At 43.6% G+C, this 18457-nt stretch overlaps 2 protein-coding genes across 3 annotated transcripts in view; one reads left to right on the forward strand and one right to left on the reverse strand.

Annotated features, from left to right (window-relative positions):
- Window positions 1-18457, forward strand: part of LOC147019813 (uncharacterized) — a 21744-nt gene continuing 3287 nt past the window's right edge. Inside the window, exon 1 of one of the 2 annotated variants that reach the window (XM_085894569.1) lies at window positions 1-1058. The gene's annotated coding sequence lies outside the window, so the exon portion shown is untranslated. Of the gene's footprint in view, window positions 1059-11801; window positions 11927-18457 lie in introns of those variants that run through there. The other variant, XM_085894570.1, reaches the window with a different exon arrangement.
- RPS14 (ribosomal protein S14) overlaps window positions 11664-18457 on the reverse strand; it is a 26323-nt gene continuing 19529 nt past the window's right edge. Inside the window, exons 4-5 of the mRNA XM_085894572.1 lie at window positions 12070-12146; window positions 11664-11904 (exon numbers count right to left, since the gene is read on the reverse strand). Of these exons, the coding sequence (XP_085750698.1) occupies window positions 11837-11904; window positions 12070-12146 (145 nt within the window). The 3' untranslated portion in view covers window positions 11664-11836. The remainder of the gene's footprint in view (window positions 11905-12069; window positions 12147-18457) is intronic.

An 18457-nucleotide genomic window follows, 5' to 3' on the forward strand; every position in this document is an offset into this window, starting at 1 on the left:
AGACAACATATGACGGTCTACATATTCACGTCATGTGTTTTTTGACATCAGATCCAAGATGGCCGACTGTTAGTTGTGAAAAAAAAAGAAAAAAAAAAAAGCTTCCTTCGGAACTGACTAAAAACCCAGTGTCGAACACGGCCTCAACCATTTCTCGGACATGCATTTACTGATTTTGTTCAAACTTGGCACAAAGATAATAATGAATGATGGTTTACATAAGCACGTCGTGTTTTTTCGAGATCAGATCCAAGATGGCCGACTGGTAGACTGGCGGCGATTTTTGTTTTGCCGAAATAATGGCTATCCCTTTAACTCCATACAGCAAAATTACCAAAACAACAAGGGCTCTGACATTTTATGTCTTTTTTTACTTGTTTTTATCCAAAACAGGTAAAGATATTCGAACGAAAACAGCATATTATTTCCTCGCACCGCTTTGTGCGGTTTTGCAATTCTGACATAAGATGTCTCAGTGCTACGTCAGTCAAGATGGCAGAGGGCAGCATGACTTTTTAAATGCTTTTAAGGGTGAAGTGCGGGAGATGAGAGCAAGAGAAGATAAATGGAGTACCTCCACAAAGGATAACCATCCCCGACTTGGCGCCATCAGATTTTCGTCTCTTCCCCCAAATCGAAGGAACACCTTCGTGGAGAACGTTTCTTCCAACGATTATGTCAAGGCTGCTGTGAAGCGCTAGTCAAGTCAGTAGGACGCACAGTTCTATCATGACAGCATCACAAAACTACTTGCACGTTGGTATAAACGTGTCGACTGCAGTGGTGATTACGTTGAGAAATAAATATGCACCCTGGCAGAATGATTGATGTCAGTATTTGTCTCTGTTTCATTCAAATATTGTACACCGTCCCTCTCTATTCTATCTACAGGTGCTGTGTAACGTCATTGCTGGGCGCCTAAAGCTCTCCGGTGATGATGCGTGCTGGAAGGATGTACTCAGTTTTTACTCCGTTTGATTTTCTTTTTTGTTTTTCCGGACGACATCTCAGCCATCCTTTGAGCGAGGAAGCCGATACTTGGACATGACGGTGTACAGGTGATTTGGCTATCAAGGGTATTTTTTAATTAATTAATTATTCGATTTTCCCCGATTCATTAATTAATTTTCAAAAAAGTTACGCATTTGGATGAAATTGGTGGTTTAGGTATGCGATTAGCCAATTGAGAAATTAACTTATGATTATTTATTTTTTAATTTTGCAATTATCAATCAATTATTGTACACTGAGCTGTCCCAATTTCGTCTCTACGTGCTTCACGGCACACTGGAGGTTACGTTATTTATTTATATATTTGGCATGGTGGCGGTGTACTTTGAATGTAGCTCTACTTGTCTTCACCTGTTTTGGAGAAAAAAAATTATGAGGCATTACTTTGACACAGCCTCACGGTACAGACTTTTGTCCGAGTTCTCTGATTATTGTACGACTGCATTCAGGTATTTAGTTTTCATGTTAAGGTTTGAATGTTTTGGGGTTTTTTGTAAATATATGCAGTAATTATTGTGACCTCCGCCACCAAAGGTGAAGGAGGTTATGTTTTCACCGCTTTCTCGTGGATCAAGCATTACGTGGCGGAGGTATGCACCCTACCGAGTGCCTTTCTAGTTGTTTATGTGATCTAAAACCAAGCTTCCCATTCTAGGCTCATTGTGCATATGAAAGTTGTCAAGGCGAACGGTATGCAGTGACATTCCACCGGCATAACGACAGGGTGGGTTTACAGAGAAACCAGACTCAACTCTTGCGGGTTTAACTCGAATCGTGTTTCAAGTTTTCACCATTCAGTATGTCATACGAAGCACTGGGCTGCTCGTTTATACCTAAGATGTTTATACCTATATCGTTTATACCGGACTAAGCCACTGAGTGAGTGTTGTTAAAAGCTCAGCCATCATATTTGGGAGTGTGATATGGTTTTATGATCTTGCACACACACTGCTCTGCTTTTATTGGAAAATAACAAAGTTGCATTGGTTTTAAGCTGTGGTTCATATGCAAGAGATGACAACATTCTACTAAGAGGAATTTGTGGTTATCTGATGCACAAGGTCTGCAGAGAGAGGTTCGATTGTTTGGCAACATAAACAATGCACGTCTTTAGAAATAATTATTTGGGATGCAAACTCGAGGCTCATGGAAGAGTGAAGTGGCAAAGGGTAAAAAGACAACTAAATATCAACTGGAAGGGCACTCGTTAGAGCGTTTACCTCTGCCCTGTAATGCCTGATCCACGAGAACATATCGGGTCCAATACATTTTTGAAATATCATGCTATATATCGTTTTTGGCCCGATCTCCCAATGGTGAAGAATCACTTTGAAATTAAATAATTCTCGCATCCAGATCTGGATTCAGATCTTCACTAAAATGGAATCAATTTGTCATGGTCACACACCCAACCTGTCTTCCAGGTTTCGTCCGGATCTGTCCACAACTTTTTGAGATATCCTGTACACAAACAGACAGACAGAGAGGGGTGAAAACAAAACCTCCATCTTTGGTGGCGGAGGTAATAATTGGACACATTCAGCAAGGGAATTGAGATGAAAAGAGGAGGGGGTGGGAGAAAACTAACGTGTGAGTCAGGGGGTTGGGTCGGTGTGGTTAATAGGAGAAAAACAAGATCACAGGTTGAGATTGAGGATGACATAAGATGGTCGTGCATCACTTGCTTGAAGCAGTGGGAGGAAGTGTGATTGAACAGTCGAGGGAAAGTGGTTCAACAAACTGGAGAAAAGAGGAACAAAAAAGGTGAGGTGATGCAAACTGCTCTTCACATTGCAGAGTAGTAGGGAGGGGAGGAGGGAAGAAACACCTGACGTCCACCCTGATCAGCATGCTGGCTTCTTGATCAGACGACAGTGACACGGATAAGGGTCCAGACTGTACAAAGTAACACAACTCTCATTCTGGCCTCAAGGCATCCTTCCAAAAAGAAAATTTACGTTTTTGACTAAAAGTGAATTGTATCACTTTGTAGTGTTGAGAAAAAAGGATTATGAAATCCTGACGGATGAAAATCCTTTGATATCTCGATCTGTAGAGAAAAAGTGATCAAATGAATGATGAAAAAAAAAAACCCTGTTGGGGGGGGAGGGAGAGAGAGAAGAGAAGAAGAGAAGAAGAGAAGGAGAGAAGGAGAGAAGGAGAGAAGGAGAGAAGGAGAGAAGGAGAGAAGGAGAGAAGGAGAGAAGGAGAGAAGGAGAGAGGGAGAGAGGGAGAGAGGGAGAGAGGGAGAGACAGAGAGAGAGAGAGAGAGAGAGACAGAGAGAGAGAGAGAGAGAGAGAGAGAGAGAGAGAGAGAGAGAGAGAGAGAGAGAGAAAGAGAGAGAGAGAGAAAAAGGGTTCATTGGAGGGTATCGAGAGAAGTGCAAAGTATCCATTTTCTCACTCCACTGAATAGGTTAAGCCGGAGGACCCATCGATGTCGTTAGCGGAGGCGAGTTATTGCTGGCATTTTGGTCTACTATAACTACTATGGCCCCAATTCCATCTCCTTGTGGGGTCCGCTTTTGGCTCAAACAAACTGGCTGGCCAGGCTTGACTTCAATTTGGGCAGAAATTTGCAATTTATTCAGTGTGGGAAATAACTTTCCTGCACAGCCACCCCATCAGCCATGTGCTGCAAATAAAAAGAAAATAAATAAATAAAACTTTTCCAACCTGGCCTCACATTTCCAAGCTGGCCTCCAAAGCCAGTCGCCGACTGGGAATCCCCCGTCATGCAAAGTACTTCCTCGGCCCACCTGAGCTCCTGACCACATACAAAGCTTTTGTCTGCAGCCTGATGGAGTACTGCTCTCCCCTATCGGCTGGTGCTCCCGCCTCCCACCTTTCTCAGCTTCACGCTGTGGAAACCAAGGCATTTAAGACCATTGGTATCTCCCGCGATGAGGGTGAGTCTTTGTGTCTCTCACGGCAGGCAGGTCGGTGGTCTTCCTGTCTTCTACCGTCTCGCCCCCCGCCCTCCCCACTCTGTCTGCGATCTCCCCCCATATTTCTTCAGAGCGCTCAAGGTCCACCAACAACCCCCTGCTGGTAAAACTATCACATTTACGAATCACTGCTCACCTTCACACTCCCATTCCTCTTTTTTTCCCACCTCTGGAACAACCTCCCCCACACTCTTCAATCCCACTCCTCCCACCAGGTCTTCAAAACAGCTGTTCACCACCATCTCATATCTTCCCCCGTCCAAAATCTTGATCTTTACTTCCCCTGTTAATCCACCCCAAACCCACCTCCTTCAAATTCTCTGTAGTACCATCTTGTTTTCCCCACATACCACCCCCATCCCTCTCCCTTCCACAGATATCCTATTGTCTTTGTTACCCACTATTTTGTACTTCCCTCTCCCACCCCTCGTCTCCTGCCTTGTTGAACAGTCGTGGCCAAAAATATTGGCACCCTTGCACATTTTTCAATTATGCCCCATTAACTTCCAGAAAATTGTTAAGATTAAAAAAAAAATTGGTATCCACAGATGTATTTCTTTGGTTTGCAGTGCAACAAAACAAACAAAAAAAATTACCCCCGTGTGGGGGTGACGGTCATCTCTATAATACCACAAGTTCTCAATGTTCAGTTATGACCGAAGACTACTGCGCAGTTACTGCGCAGCTTGACTGTGCAGTTTGGTTAAAGATGACTCGGCATTTTGGCGTGCGCGCTCGAAATTATATTTTAAAAATAAATGCCGACGTTTACATATCGGGTTTTGAAACTTTTGCACCTTCGGCGGAAAATGTATAAATATGTTTTATATTTATATTTCATTTCTCCTTCCTTCCTTCTTTGTGAATCACATCGGCGTTTTTGGCCATCTTCCAGATCACGTGACTATCAAATGGGAAGGAAATTCAAAAATCTGTCCGGTTAGATACAAGATAATAATTTTTACTATCATAATCAATAAACAGTTGCCGAATATCTTGTAGAATGGCAGACTAGATAGGTTTTGAAAAATGGCGATTTTTATAACTTACGTGACCTCGTGACCTTGACCCTGACAAAAGTTATATCGTTGTGCAACACTCAGACCTCTACCCACACACTAAGTTTCATCAAGATTGGAAAGAAAAATTGTTGACGGACGGACGTCCGGCTTTATGAGGACCCTAAAAGGACTATGTCCTTTATGAGGACTCTAACCCTAAAAAGATCTGAATTTTTTTTTTTACTAAATCTTACTTATTCCACATAGAAATCCTAAAATGACCTGGACAATATTATTGTCACCTTTTAGACGTTGTTAGAAATAATTAAATTTCAAGCAGGTGATTCTCCTTCACCTTGAAATGAACTCACCTGTGGTGAGTTGCAGGTGCCTGCAATGTAAAAACCACTCATTCAACAAGTTTGAATTGAGAAAAGGAGACATTCTGCTGTTTTGTGTCACTGTGTGTACCGCAATAAGCATGGAGAAAAGAAAGAAAACCTGAGAATTGTCTGAGGAGGTCAGACACAAGATTATAGCCAAGCATGGACAATCTCAAGGCTACAATTCATTCCAGAGACCTTGATGTTCCTGTGTCCACCATACACAATGTTATCAGGAAGTTCAAGGTCCAAGGCACTGTAGCCAACCTCCCTGGACGTGGCCGCACAGAAAAAAAACAAAACAAAGAAATACCCCCGAGCGGGAGTGCCGATCATCTCTGCCAGAGGTCGAAAGTAAGTCACTCTGTGCCACACTGGAATAGGGGCAGTTCATAAAGTACATACGCTCTACTTCCAGGTTTCAAAACCACCCACCCCCCTCTGTATGTAGGCTGGTGACCCACCCCCCTCTGTAAGTAGGCTAGTGACCACCCACCCACCCCCTCTGTATGCAGGCTAGTGACCACCCACCCAGCCCCGTCTGTATGCAGGCTAGTGACCACCCACCCACCCCCTCTGTATGCAGGCTAGTGACCACCCACCCACCCCCTCTGTATGCAGGCTGGTGACCACCCACCCACCCCTCTGTATGCAGGCTAGTGACCACCCACCCACCCCCTCTGTATGCAGGCTAGTGACCACCCACCCACCCCTCTGTATGCAGGCTAGTGACCACCCACCCACCCCTCTGTATGCAGGCTAGTGACCACCCACCCACCCCCTCTGTATGCAGGCTAGTGACCACCCACCCACCCCCTCTGTATGCAGGCTGGTGACCACCCACCCACCCCTCTGTATGCAGGCTAGTGACCACCCACCCACCCCCTCTGTATGCAGGCTAGTGACCACCCACCCACCCCCTCTGTATGCAGGCTGGTGACCACCCACCCACCCCTCTGTATGCAGGCAAGTGACCACCCACCCACCCCTCTGTATGCAGGCTAGTGACCACCCACCCACCCCCTCTGTATGCAGGCTAGTGACCACCCACCCACCCCCTCTGTATGCAGGCTAGTGACCACCCACCCACCCCCCCTGTATGCAGGCTGGTGACCACCCACCCACCCCTCTGTATGCAGGCTAGTGACCACCCACCCACCCCCTCTGTATGCAGGCTAGTGACCCACCCACCCCCTCTGTATGCAGGCTAGTGACCCACCCACCCCTCTGTATGCAGGCTAGTGACCACCCACCCACCCCCTCTGTATGTAGGCTGGTGACCTCCCACCCACCCCCCTCTGTATGCAGGCAAGTGACCCACCCGTCATATGCGGTCTCATATCACATCACAATACTTGAAGATTACAACGAACTGTAGATTTATCTCAAATGCATCAGTAATTATTAACTACGGTAATACAGTAATATGGAACAATTATTGACGTCCACGGATTCAACATCACGTCGAAAATGTTCCTGTGAACGGGGATATTTTTCCCCCTCACGATGACGACAGGCTCACCTTCATCTTCTGAAACGCTTTCATGTAGTCCGACACCACTTTCATAAAGTATGGATGCAGCCGTCGTACCACCCACCCACCCCTGTACGCAGCCCGTACGTGGGCTTTAAACCACCCAATCCTGTACACAGGCCGTACGTGGGCTTTAAACCACCCAATCCTGTACACAGGCCGTACGTGGGCTTTAAACCACCCAATCCTGTACACAGGCCGTACGTGGGCTTTAAACCACCCAATCCTGTACACAGCCCGTACGTGGGCTTTAAACCACCCAATCCTGTCTCAGGCCGAACGCGGGCTTTAAACCACCCACCCCTGTACGCAGGCCGTACGTGGGCTTTAAACCACCCACCCCTGTACACAGGCCGTACGTGGGCTTTAAACCACCCACCCCTGTACACAGGCCGTACGTGGGCTTTAAACCACCCAATCCTGTCTCAGGCCGAACGTGGGCTTTAAACCACCCAATCCTGTACACAGCCCGTACGTGGGCTTTAAACCACCCAATCCTGTCTCAGGCCGTACGTGGGCTTTAAACCACCCACCCCTGTACACAGCCCGTACGTGGGCTTTAAACCACCCACCCCTGTACACAGCCCGTACGTGGGCTTTAAACCACCCACCCCTGTACACAGCCCGTACGTGGGCTTTAAACCACCCAATCCTGTACACAAGCCGTACGTGGGCTTTAAACCACCCACCCCTGTACACAGGCCGTACGTGGGCTTTAAACCACCCAAACCTGTACACAGGCCGTACGTGGGCTTTAAACCACCCACCCCTGTACACAGCCCGTACGTGGGCTTTAAACCACCCAATCCTGTACACAGCCCGTACGTGGGCTTTAAACCACCCACCCCTGTACACAGCCCGTACGTGGGCTTTAAACCACCCAATCCTGTACACAGCCCGTACGTGGGCTTTAAACCACCCACCCCTGTACACAGGCCGTACGTGGGCTTTAAACCACCCAATCCTGTACACAGGCCGTACGTGGGCTTTAAACCACCCACCCCTGTACACAGCCCGTACGTGGGCTTTAAACCACCCAATCCTGTACACAGCCCGTACGTGGGCTTTAAACCACCCACCCCTGTACACAGCCCGTACGTGGGCTTTAAACCACCCAATCCTGTACACAGGCCGTACGTGGGCTTTAAACCACCCAATCCTGTCTCAGGCCGAACGCGGGCTTTAAACCACCCACCCCTGTACGCAGGCCGTACGTGGGCTTTAAACCACCCACCCCTGTACACAGGCCGTACGTGGGCTTTAAACCACCCACCCCTGTACACAGGCCGTACGTGGGCTTTAAACCACCCAATCCTGTACACAGCCCGTACGTGGGCTTTAAACCACCCAATCCTGTCTCAGGCCGTACGTGGGCTTTAAACCACCCACCCCTGTACACAGCCCGTACGTGGGCTTTAAACCACCCACCCCTGTACACAGCCCGTACGTGGGCTTTAAACCACCCAATCCTGTACACAGGCCGTACGTGGGCTTTAAACCACCCACCCCTGTACACAGGCCGTACGTGGGCTTTAAACCACCCAAACCTGTACACAGGCCGTACGTGGGCTTTAAACCACCCACCCCTGTACACAGCCCGTACGTGGGCTTTAAACCACCCAATCCTGTACACAGCCCGTACGTGGGCTTTAAACCACCCACCCCTGTACACAGCCCGTACGTGGGCTTAAAACCACCCAATCCTGTACACAGGCCGTACGTGGGCTTAAAACCACCCACCCCTGTACACAGCCCGTACGTGGGCTTTAAACCACCCACCCCTGTACACAGGCCGTACGTGGGCTTTAAACCACCCAATCCTGTCTCAGGCCGTACGTGGGCTTTAAACCACCCACCCCTGTACACAGCCGTAACGTGGGCTTTAAACCACCCACCCCTGTACACAGCCCGTACGTGGGCTTTAAACCACCCACCCCTGTACACAGGCCGTACGTGGGCTTTAAACCACCCACCCCTGTACACAGCCCGTACGTGGGCTTTAAACCACCCACCCCTGTACACAGCCCGTACGTGGGCTTTAAACCACCCAATCCTGTACACAGCCCGTACGTGGGCTTTAAACCACCCAATCCTGTACACAGGCCGTACGTGGGCTTTAAACCACCCAATCCTGTACACAGCCCGTACGTGGGCTTTAAACCACCCAATCCTGTACACAGGCCGTACGTGGGCTTTAAACCACCCAATCCTGTACACAGGCCGTACGTGGGCTTTAAACCACCCACCCCTGTACACAGGCCGTACGTGGGCTTTAAACCACCCAATCCTGTACACAGGCCGTACGTGGGCTTTAAACCACCCAATCCTGTCTCAGGCCGAACGTGGGCTTTAAACCACCCACCCCTGTACACAGCCGTAACGTGGGCTTTAAACCACCCACGTGACCCACCCCCTCATACATCGCTAATCACTTGCGAAGCCAGCAGTTCCTTATGAACCGATGTTTGTAAGTCATGACGATGCAGTCCCTCGCGGTGTAATTTACCTTTTACTTTTAATATCACAGCACGTCATTTATGAAAATAAAAGTACAAATTGACATTCAAGACAATGTTAAAGTCATAAATGAAAGTAAGTGTGCATATAAACTTGTGTTCCATTGTTTTAGTTAAATCTGAGAAAAGCTTCAAATATTTGTCTCGGAGAGTTCCGGTTCCGAAGTTAAAACTTTTATTTTTGTATGTACGTACTTTATGAACGGCCCATACGGGGAATCAGAGCGAAGTTTGAAGGGCTGTAAAATCGGAACGAGAGCAAATTTCAAAAAAATGGCTCGTGTTGTTTGAGATAATAGTCCATAGTATCTGAATCACTAAGATTTGATCTCTCTTGATAAATGAGGGAGGAGATACGATTTGAAATCGACGATTTTCGCAACTTTGACAGCCTCGTGATGTTGAACTCGACCTTGGACTACCTTGAAAGTTATATCGTTGTGCATGTCTCATCGACCTCTATCCATTCCACTATTGGTTATTTGTCTCCACTCGGTTTGATTGTGGACGGACAGGCGGACGGACTTCGAGACTGTTATTATTAGGTCATCTCTACTGAGATGATAGAGATGACCTAAAAAAAAAAACTTGATCGAAGATTGCAGTGAAGGATTGTTTTAATGGTGGAGAAAGATCACACAAATCAAATTCACCTCGATCAACTGACAAACACATTCAAGCTGACCTTCAAACATAAGGTACGACAGTTTCAACTCACAACATCCGTCACCAACTCAATGAAAGGGGGTTCGTGGTAGGAGACCCACGGAGACCCCACAGCTGAGAGACATAAGAAAGCCTGACTGGAGTTTGCCAAAACACACTTGAACAAACCAAAATCCTTCTGGGAGAATGTCCTGTGGACAGATGAAACCAAATTAGAGCTTCTTGGAAAAGCACATCTCTGTTTGCAGAAAACAAAATGAAGCCTTCAAAGAAAAGAACACCTTCCGCACAGTCAAACATGGAGGAGGTTCAATGTTTTGGGGTTGCTGTGCTGCCTCTGGCACAACTGTATGTTTCTGTGCATTAGCTCCGACACGAGCCTCAACTTGGTATACAAAAGAAAAAGAAAAAAACATATACAGGTCACAATTTTAAATTTATATTCACAAAATGGTCGAGTTGGCCAGAAGCAAAGCCTATTGATTTTGAGGTCAAAAGGTCAACAACTTTGGTGAGATTTCTACAATCCTCAATTTTCATCCGATTGACTTGAAATTTTAAGAGGATTTGCATCTCAGGTGACTGAATTCAACCAATTATTTTTATGGTCAAATTTGCTTTATGGATTTCACAAGTGCTCTACATGACTTCTTTCTTGTTTGTTTTGAGCAGGACATCTCAAAAAGTTGTGGACAGATTCGGGCAAAATTTGGTGGACAGGTTGTGTGTGTGAGGATGAGGAATAGATTAGATTTTGGTGAAGATCCAGAGCTGAGAAATTTTTTAAGCGATTCTTCACCATTGAGAGATAAGGCCAAAAACAATATATGCAGTAGCATATTTCAAAAAGTTGTGTTCGAGTAATGATGCTAGGTAAACATACGTTAACTTGAGTGCTTTAGTGAGTAAATGAGAAAGCCTCCACTTGCTTTAGTGTTATAGGTTCTACTTCCTTAAATGTTCAGAGTGGGTTACAATTTTGTACCAGGGACAATGGAGTCAGTGAAATCCCTCTACATCGAGTAAAGCTGAGATCAAGATGAATGGCATGTTTATATATATATATATATATATATATATATATATATATATATATATATATATATATATATATATATATATATATATATATATATATATATATATATATATATATATATATATATATATATATATATCTTGATGATATGCATCTGGTGCAAATCAGAACTTTATGCACAGCACCCTGAGAAGCTATCCTCTCATTCACGTGATTAACTCTAATTGATTGAAAGTACTTCATATCTCAAGCTCTCTGGAATGGGGTGGCGTGGGGGGAGAGATCCTTGACCATCAGGTGATCACGTTTCCATGTGTGTTTGTGGAATGCTACCAATTATTGAAGATGTCTGTATAATGTGCATATCCTCCACAATTTTGAGCTCAGGCCCCAGGTCTGGGAATGGCAAAGTGTTGTATTGAAGAATCTCTGCACCTTTACACAGATCGGTTTTTCAATCCCACAAACTCCAGTAAAGAACGAAACCAAGTGGGTTTATTGATGGAACATCAGACCATATTCATTAGTCTGAAGCATGTTATGGACACCCATTTTTAAGGCCATGTGAATGAATGTAAAGTTTATTTATAAACCAACATTTAAACCTCTTGTACTTCAACTCAATTACAAGCATTTGTGTTCATACAATAGACAATTACAAAAGCTTGATACTGGTTTTTTTTATTTATTCTTCTATTTCCAAACAGGTGGTCATAAGATAAATCATAGGATCGATCTTTACAGACGGCGACCACGGCGACCACCCTTCCTGCGTGTGCTGTCTGTTGGGATAGGAGTGACATCCTCTGGAAGAGAAAATAAAACCAAGTTAGTTTCAATGTTTATTGATGCCTATCAAAATAATGTGCTTCAACAATATGCAACAGCACTGGTCATCTCCCCAAAAAATAATTAAAACCACACTCCGACTCATCACCTTTACACCAATCACTCCATTTTAATCTCCTTACCAATCCGGCCAATCTTCATCCCGGAGCGAGCTAGGGCACGAAGAGCAGACTGAGCACCCGGGCCAGGAGTCTTGGTGCTAAGGTGAAAATAAGTAATGGATAAATAGAGGGATGATGGGGTTTGGGGTCATCACAGGTACCACAAGAAACATCACAAGCAAAATTACATCATCTCTGTCACAATCTACAAATGTATTGCCAGACCTACGACCTACCCTCCTCCCCCCAAAACACTAAAGGCCCGGTCACACCTTGACGTTTTAGCCAACGTATGCCGATTTTTGAATTTTTTTTTAAAACGCTGGCACACGTTGAATACGTTATGGGTAAGTTTTGATAACATTGAGAGCACGCTGAAAAACACTGCCATACGTCGTTGTACGTTGGCTTTAAACGTTGTACTTTTTGGTTGTCCTCAAATTTTTTCATGCTTGAAATTTCACGACGTATGCCGGCGTATGACTCACACATTCCGCTACGCCGGCCACAAGTTGTATGCACGGTCTGCGATCGTTGACAGAAGTCAACACATGCTACTTGTAAGTTAATCATAAGATGAGACACGCCGAGGTAATGTTTAGCGTACCCGAAACTTATTTCTAACCTATGATTAACGTGTTGTTGGCACGTTACGCGATCATTGCCACACGTCAACAGACGTTACTTTTAAGTTACTCATAGGCTGAAAGACGTCGGTATAATAGATCGTCCTTGCGTCAGTGTCCACGGACACGGCCAGGACACTTATTTGCAGCATTCTTCAAACTTTTCTTCGGCATGACGAGGATGTTCACACTTCGATGTCTAGCTTGGCTATGATTCCAATTGTCCATCGGCAGCGTCTATTTAAAATAGTCGAGTTTGAGCGTTTTAACACGTTCAGAAGAAACGCTTCAAATTTCCAAAAAAACAAAGGCGAGTGACAGCAATTTAAATCGTTCATTGCAAACAATGAAAATCGCTGAGTGGTACTGTTTAAGTCGTTGAGTGTAAAAAAATCCAATTGTTGAGCGCAAGCATCTACTTTCAATAGTGGAGATGCAGCCATTTAAATCGTTGAGTTTATCATTTAAATCGTTAAATCGTTAAACGCAAGGACGATCCATCATAACCCACACCCTCCCCCTCACACTCACCTACTACTGCCAACATGAACAAACTACTACTAATACTAATACTAATACTAATACTGATACTGATACTGATACTGTTACTGCTGACATGGACATCGACTCAAAAAGGACTCGAAAACTCTGTTGGGTTCCCAGTTTATGAGCAGCATTTTTATATACCAATTCCCAAAACCGCTGGGAACACGTCTTTATATGGCAGTTGTAAAGGCCCGGTCACACCTTGACGTTTTAGCCAGTGATGGCAACGTATTAAAATGTATGTAAAACGCTGGCTTACGTTGAACTTTTGATGTTTTTTTTTCCAGATTCGGACGTATTCATAACGAGTTGGTCGTATGCATAACATATTTAGTAATGGACACAGAACGTTTCGTTGTGTTATAGATAACTTATACCAACGAATGCTGAACCTGTTGTTGGCCTACACAACCTATGCCCAACGATAGTCTAACTTCGGCATAGCGCGTTGCACGCATCGCCGACGATGTCGTGACGTAGCCTATTAAAAGGCTGACGCACAACGATTCGAATCATAACTGCCGTAGAAATGGAAGTGACAACATCGCGGTCACACCTTGGCGATCTTGCCAGCGTATGGCGACCTAAGAAAAATGTGTCTAAAACGTTGGGGGCACGTCAAATACGGTATGAGTAAGTTTGGTATACATGAGTAGAACGCTAAAGCACGCCATCATACGTCGTAGTAAGTAGAGTACGTCAAGAAATTTTAAACATGTTCAAAATTTTACGACGTACTCAGCGTATGACACACGTTCCGCATGCGATGGGGATAAGTTTTACACACAATATGCGGACGCTTACACACGTCCACAAAGGCTACTTATAAGCTACTCATAAGTCGAAACACGTCGCGGTAATGTCTTTTTTACGCAAAACTTATTTCTAACTTATGTTTGACGTGCTTTGAACCAATTCTTTACGTAGTCCCAACACACATCGACGTATGTAGACGTATTCCAATGACGTCTTCCGGTCGACAAAAAAAATAAATTAACGTGTTTCTAGCTTACAACTGCCATATAAAGACGTGTTCCCAGCGGTTTTGGGAATTGGTATATAAAAATGGTGTTCATAAAAGGGGAACCCAACAGTGTTTTCGAGTTCCTTTTTTGAGTCGATGTCCATGTCAGCAGTAACAGTATCAGTATCAGTATTAGTATTAGTATTAGTATTAGTATTAGTATTAGTATTAGTATTAGTATTAGTAGTAGTTTGGTCATGTTGGCAGTAGTAGGTGAGTGTGAGGGGGAGGGTGTGGGTTATGATGGATCGTCCTTGCGTCCGCGTGTCCACGGGTAGGTTCATAGGCTGCCACTCAACGATTTAAATGGCTGCATCTCCACGATTGAAAGTAGACGCTTGCGCTCAACAATTGGATTTTTTTTACACTCAACGACTTTTAAACGGTACCACTCAGCTATTTTCATTGTTTACAATGAACGATTTAAATTGCTGTCACTCGCCTTTGTTTTTTGACGCTGGGGTTTGGAAATTTGAAGCGTTTCTTCTGAACGTGTTAAAACGCTCAAACTCGACTATTTTAAATAGACGCTGCCGATGGACAATTGGAATCATAGCCAAGCTAGACATCGAAGTGTGAACATCCTCGTCATGCCCAAGAAAAGTTTGAAGAATGCTGCAAATAAGTGTCCTGGCCGTGGCCGTGGACGCTGACGCAAGGACGATCCATTATACCGACGTCTTTCAGCCTATGAGTAAAGTAACGTCTGTCGATGTGTGGCAACGATCGCGTAACGTGCCAACAACACGTTAATCATAGGTTAGAAATAAGTTTCGGGTACGCTAAACATTACCTCGGCGTGTCTCAACTTATGATTAACTTATAAGTAGCATGTGTTGACGTCTGTCAACGATCGCAGACCGTGCATACAACTTGTGGCCAGCGTAGCGGAACGTGTGAGTCATACGCCGGCATACGTCGTGAAATTTCAAGCATGAAAAAAATTTGAGGACAACCGAAAAGTACAACATTTAAAGCCAATGTACAACGACGTATGGCAGTGTTTTTCAGCGTGCTCTCAATGTTATCAAAACTTACCCATAACGTATTCAACGTGTGCCAACGTTTTAGAAAAAAAATTCAAAAATCGGCATACGTTGGCTAAAACGTCAAGGTGTGACCGGGCCTTAAAGCTAGAAACACGTTAATTTTTTTTTTTTTGTCGACCGGAAGACGTCATTGGAATACGTCTACATACGTCGATGTGTGTTGGGACTACGTAAAGAATTGGTTCAAAGCACGTCAAACATAATATAAGTTAGAAATAAGTTTCGCGTAAGAAAGACATTACCGCGACGTGTTTCGACTTATGAGTAGCTTATAAGTAGCCTTTGTGGGCGTGTGTAAGCGTCCACATATCGTGTGTAAAACTTATCCCCATCGCATGTGGAACGTGTGTCATACCGAGTCATGCCAAGTACGTCGTAAAATTTTGAACATGTTTAAAATTTCTTGACGTACTCTACTTACTACGACGTATGATAGCGTACTTTAGCATTGTACTCACGTATACCAAACTTACTCATACCGTATTTGATGTGCCCCAACATTTTAGACACATTTTGCTTAGGTCGGCATACGCTGGCAAGATCGCCAAGGTGTGACCGCGATGTTGACACTTCCATTTCTACGGCAGTTATGATTCGAATCCTTGTGCGTCAGCCTTTTAATAGGCTACGTCACGACATCGTCGGCGATGCGTGCAACGCGCTATGCCTAAGTTAGACTATCGTTGGGCATCGGTTGTGTAGGCCGACAACAGGTTCAGCATTCGTTGGTATAAGTTATCTATAACACAACGAAACGTTCTGTGTCCGTTAACAATGCGTTATACATAAGACCAAGTCGCTATGAATACGTCCGAATCTTTAAAAAAAAAACATCAAAAGTTCAACGTAAGCCAGCGTTTTACATACATTTTAATACGTTGCCATCGCTGGCTAAAACGTCAAGGTGTGACCGGGCCTTTAGATTTGCTTTTTGGTATACTTATGGTTAAATTATATAATAGTGCAGAGTAAGACTACTCCAAACAAGAGTTTGTTTGAGAAGGCAAGCAGTTGGCACTTCAATTACAAACTCCTGCTGTGCTCGGTGAACCTCCGCTCAGTGTAAACATACATGCACCACCTTCACTCATTATAAACACGTACATTGGTGAAACTGCAGAACTTTTCAAAATAGCAAAGTAACGGGTGAAACATGTTTTTACTCGGGGGGGGGGGGGCAGGGGGCGGTGAAGGCATGCCCCCCCCCCGGAAAATGTTGAAAAATTTGTCAAAATCTGCATTTTTGGGGTGATCCTGTCCAAATTGTAACAAAAACTATGCAAACAAGACAAAGAGCAATCAGATTGCAGACCCTCTCCAGGACTTGCTTTGTGTGGTCTATTTTGTGTGGCATGTGTTATGTAATTAAAGACAACTAGAACTGCCACTTTATAATTGCTGGCAGTGATGACCGTGAAGCAAGACGTCCCGTTTTGATCGGACACCTGACCCTAACCCATGATATTTTTTTATTATTATTCAATTGAATTTAGAATGGGATTACAATAAATTCAATTGAAATCAAATAGAAGACCAAATAGGTACAGTCCTGCGATGGAGTAATCAGAAGGAACCCAAACAAAGAAAAAGCAAAGATGAAGTCATCAGGAGTAACCTGGATAGGATTCACATTTCAGCTGCTACTCCTCTACCCCCAAACCCATCCAGGCACAGCCAAGTGAGCCTCATTAAAAACAAACAAACAAACAAAAAAACATTCCATATCAAAAAATTAAATATTTCTGGCTGCCGACCATGCATCCGATCAAGTTGAAATTTAAAACATGTATTTTCCCATGAATACGAGATAATAATTGTGAAATTTCATGTCGATCGATTTAATGGTTACAGAGAAAACAATATTTAATATTTTTTCTTCAATCCAAGATGGTTGCCAAACCACGTGATCCATGACACGTGTAAACATTTTGTTCCTCAAAGATAGGCGGTCATTCTTGTAAAGTTTTGCCTCGATCTGCTCAGCCACTTCAGAGAAGATTTTTTAAGGATTTTTTTTTTCCAACAATATGGCTGCCGAATCACACGACAGATGACGTCATGAAATTTTGTCTGTGGACCATTTTATCCCGAGATGACCCTCAAAAATTTTCATATAGCATTCTACATATGCAATTATGACATCATAACAAAAACACCTATGACGTTATTATTTATTTATTTATTTTTAAAATCACTCCCCCATGAATACTTTCTCATTACATTCTTTTTTTTCCTTGGTGCCATTTCAGAAATACAGGTCCAACGTTTTTCTGGTTTTCTTGCATGGCTGCCACACCACATGACCTCTGACATAATCATCATTAAAGGGCAGTTCCATAAATTTGTCAACCAGGGGGTAAATATTTCAAAATGAAATTATCAGCACAAATTATATATATCATTTTGAAAGGAATTGTACAAGCTGTTCAAAAATGTAAATTATAAATGCACTTACCAAGGTCAAGGTCACGAGAGCGATTATAATGAAGCCATTTAACCGTTGCACTGGAACTACTTTTACAATGTACTATTCAATTTTAGTTTTTTTGTAAAGGAAAAGTAAACCGTTTAACTCACTACATCAATAAATATGAACATAATGAATCACTTTTTCCATAACCATAGGTAAGAGAATGTGGAAGTGATAAATTATGTTCTCTTCTTCAGTTTTATTTTATGTATTATTTGCATGTACGTTCGAAACAAAAAAACATCCTTTTTTATTCTTACATAAAAAACTTGAATTCCCATAAACTGTAAAATCTCAATGCAAAGCAAGTTTTTGTAGCTTTTCAAATGTGTAACTTCAGATTTTTGTAATTATCTCTAATTACTGAAAAAATGTGTGTTCGGACGTACACTTTTTACTGTACGTCTGAGACCACTTTTTATGTACGTCCGAAACGGTTCTAATATTGACTTTTTGCTTTGCTGTAGAGCCTTGTTAAAACAATCTTAGTGAATTTACACTTTTTAAAGAATACATTTATGTATCCAATCCTTCAGTATACATGTAAGTTTATGATTATTAATGAAATTTTTTATTATTTCTTTTAATTCCATAAATACGTATATAGCCGTGTTAGTGAGAATCTTTGTTCCTTAAATGTCAAATTTGTGGTTATTCATGTGGTGTCTTAATGACTTAAAGATTTAAATATTTT

The sequence above is a fragment of the Eptatretus burgeri genome, chromosome 9, assembly GCF_056783735.1.
Source record: "Eptatretus burgeri isolate ZD-2024b chromosome 9, Ebu_testis_v1, whole genome shotgun sequence".
In the NCBI taxonomy this organism is placed as follows: domain Eukaryota; kingdom Metazoa; phylum Chordata; class Myxini; order Myxiniformes; family Myxinidae; genus Eptatretus; species Eptatretus burgeri.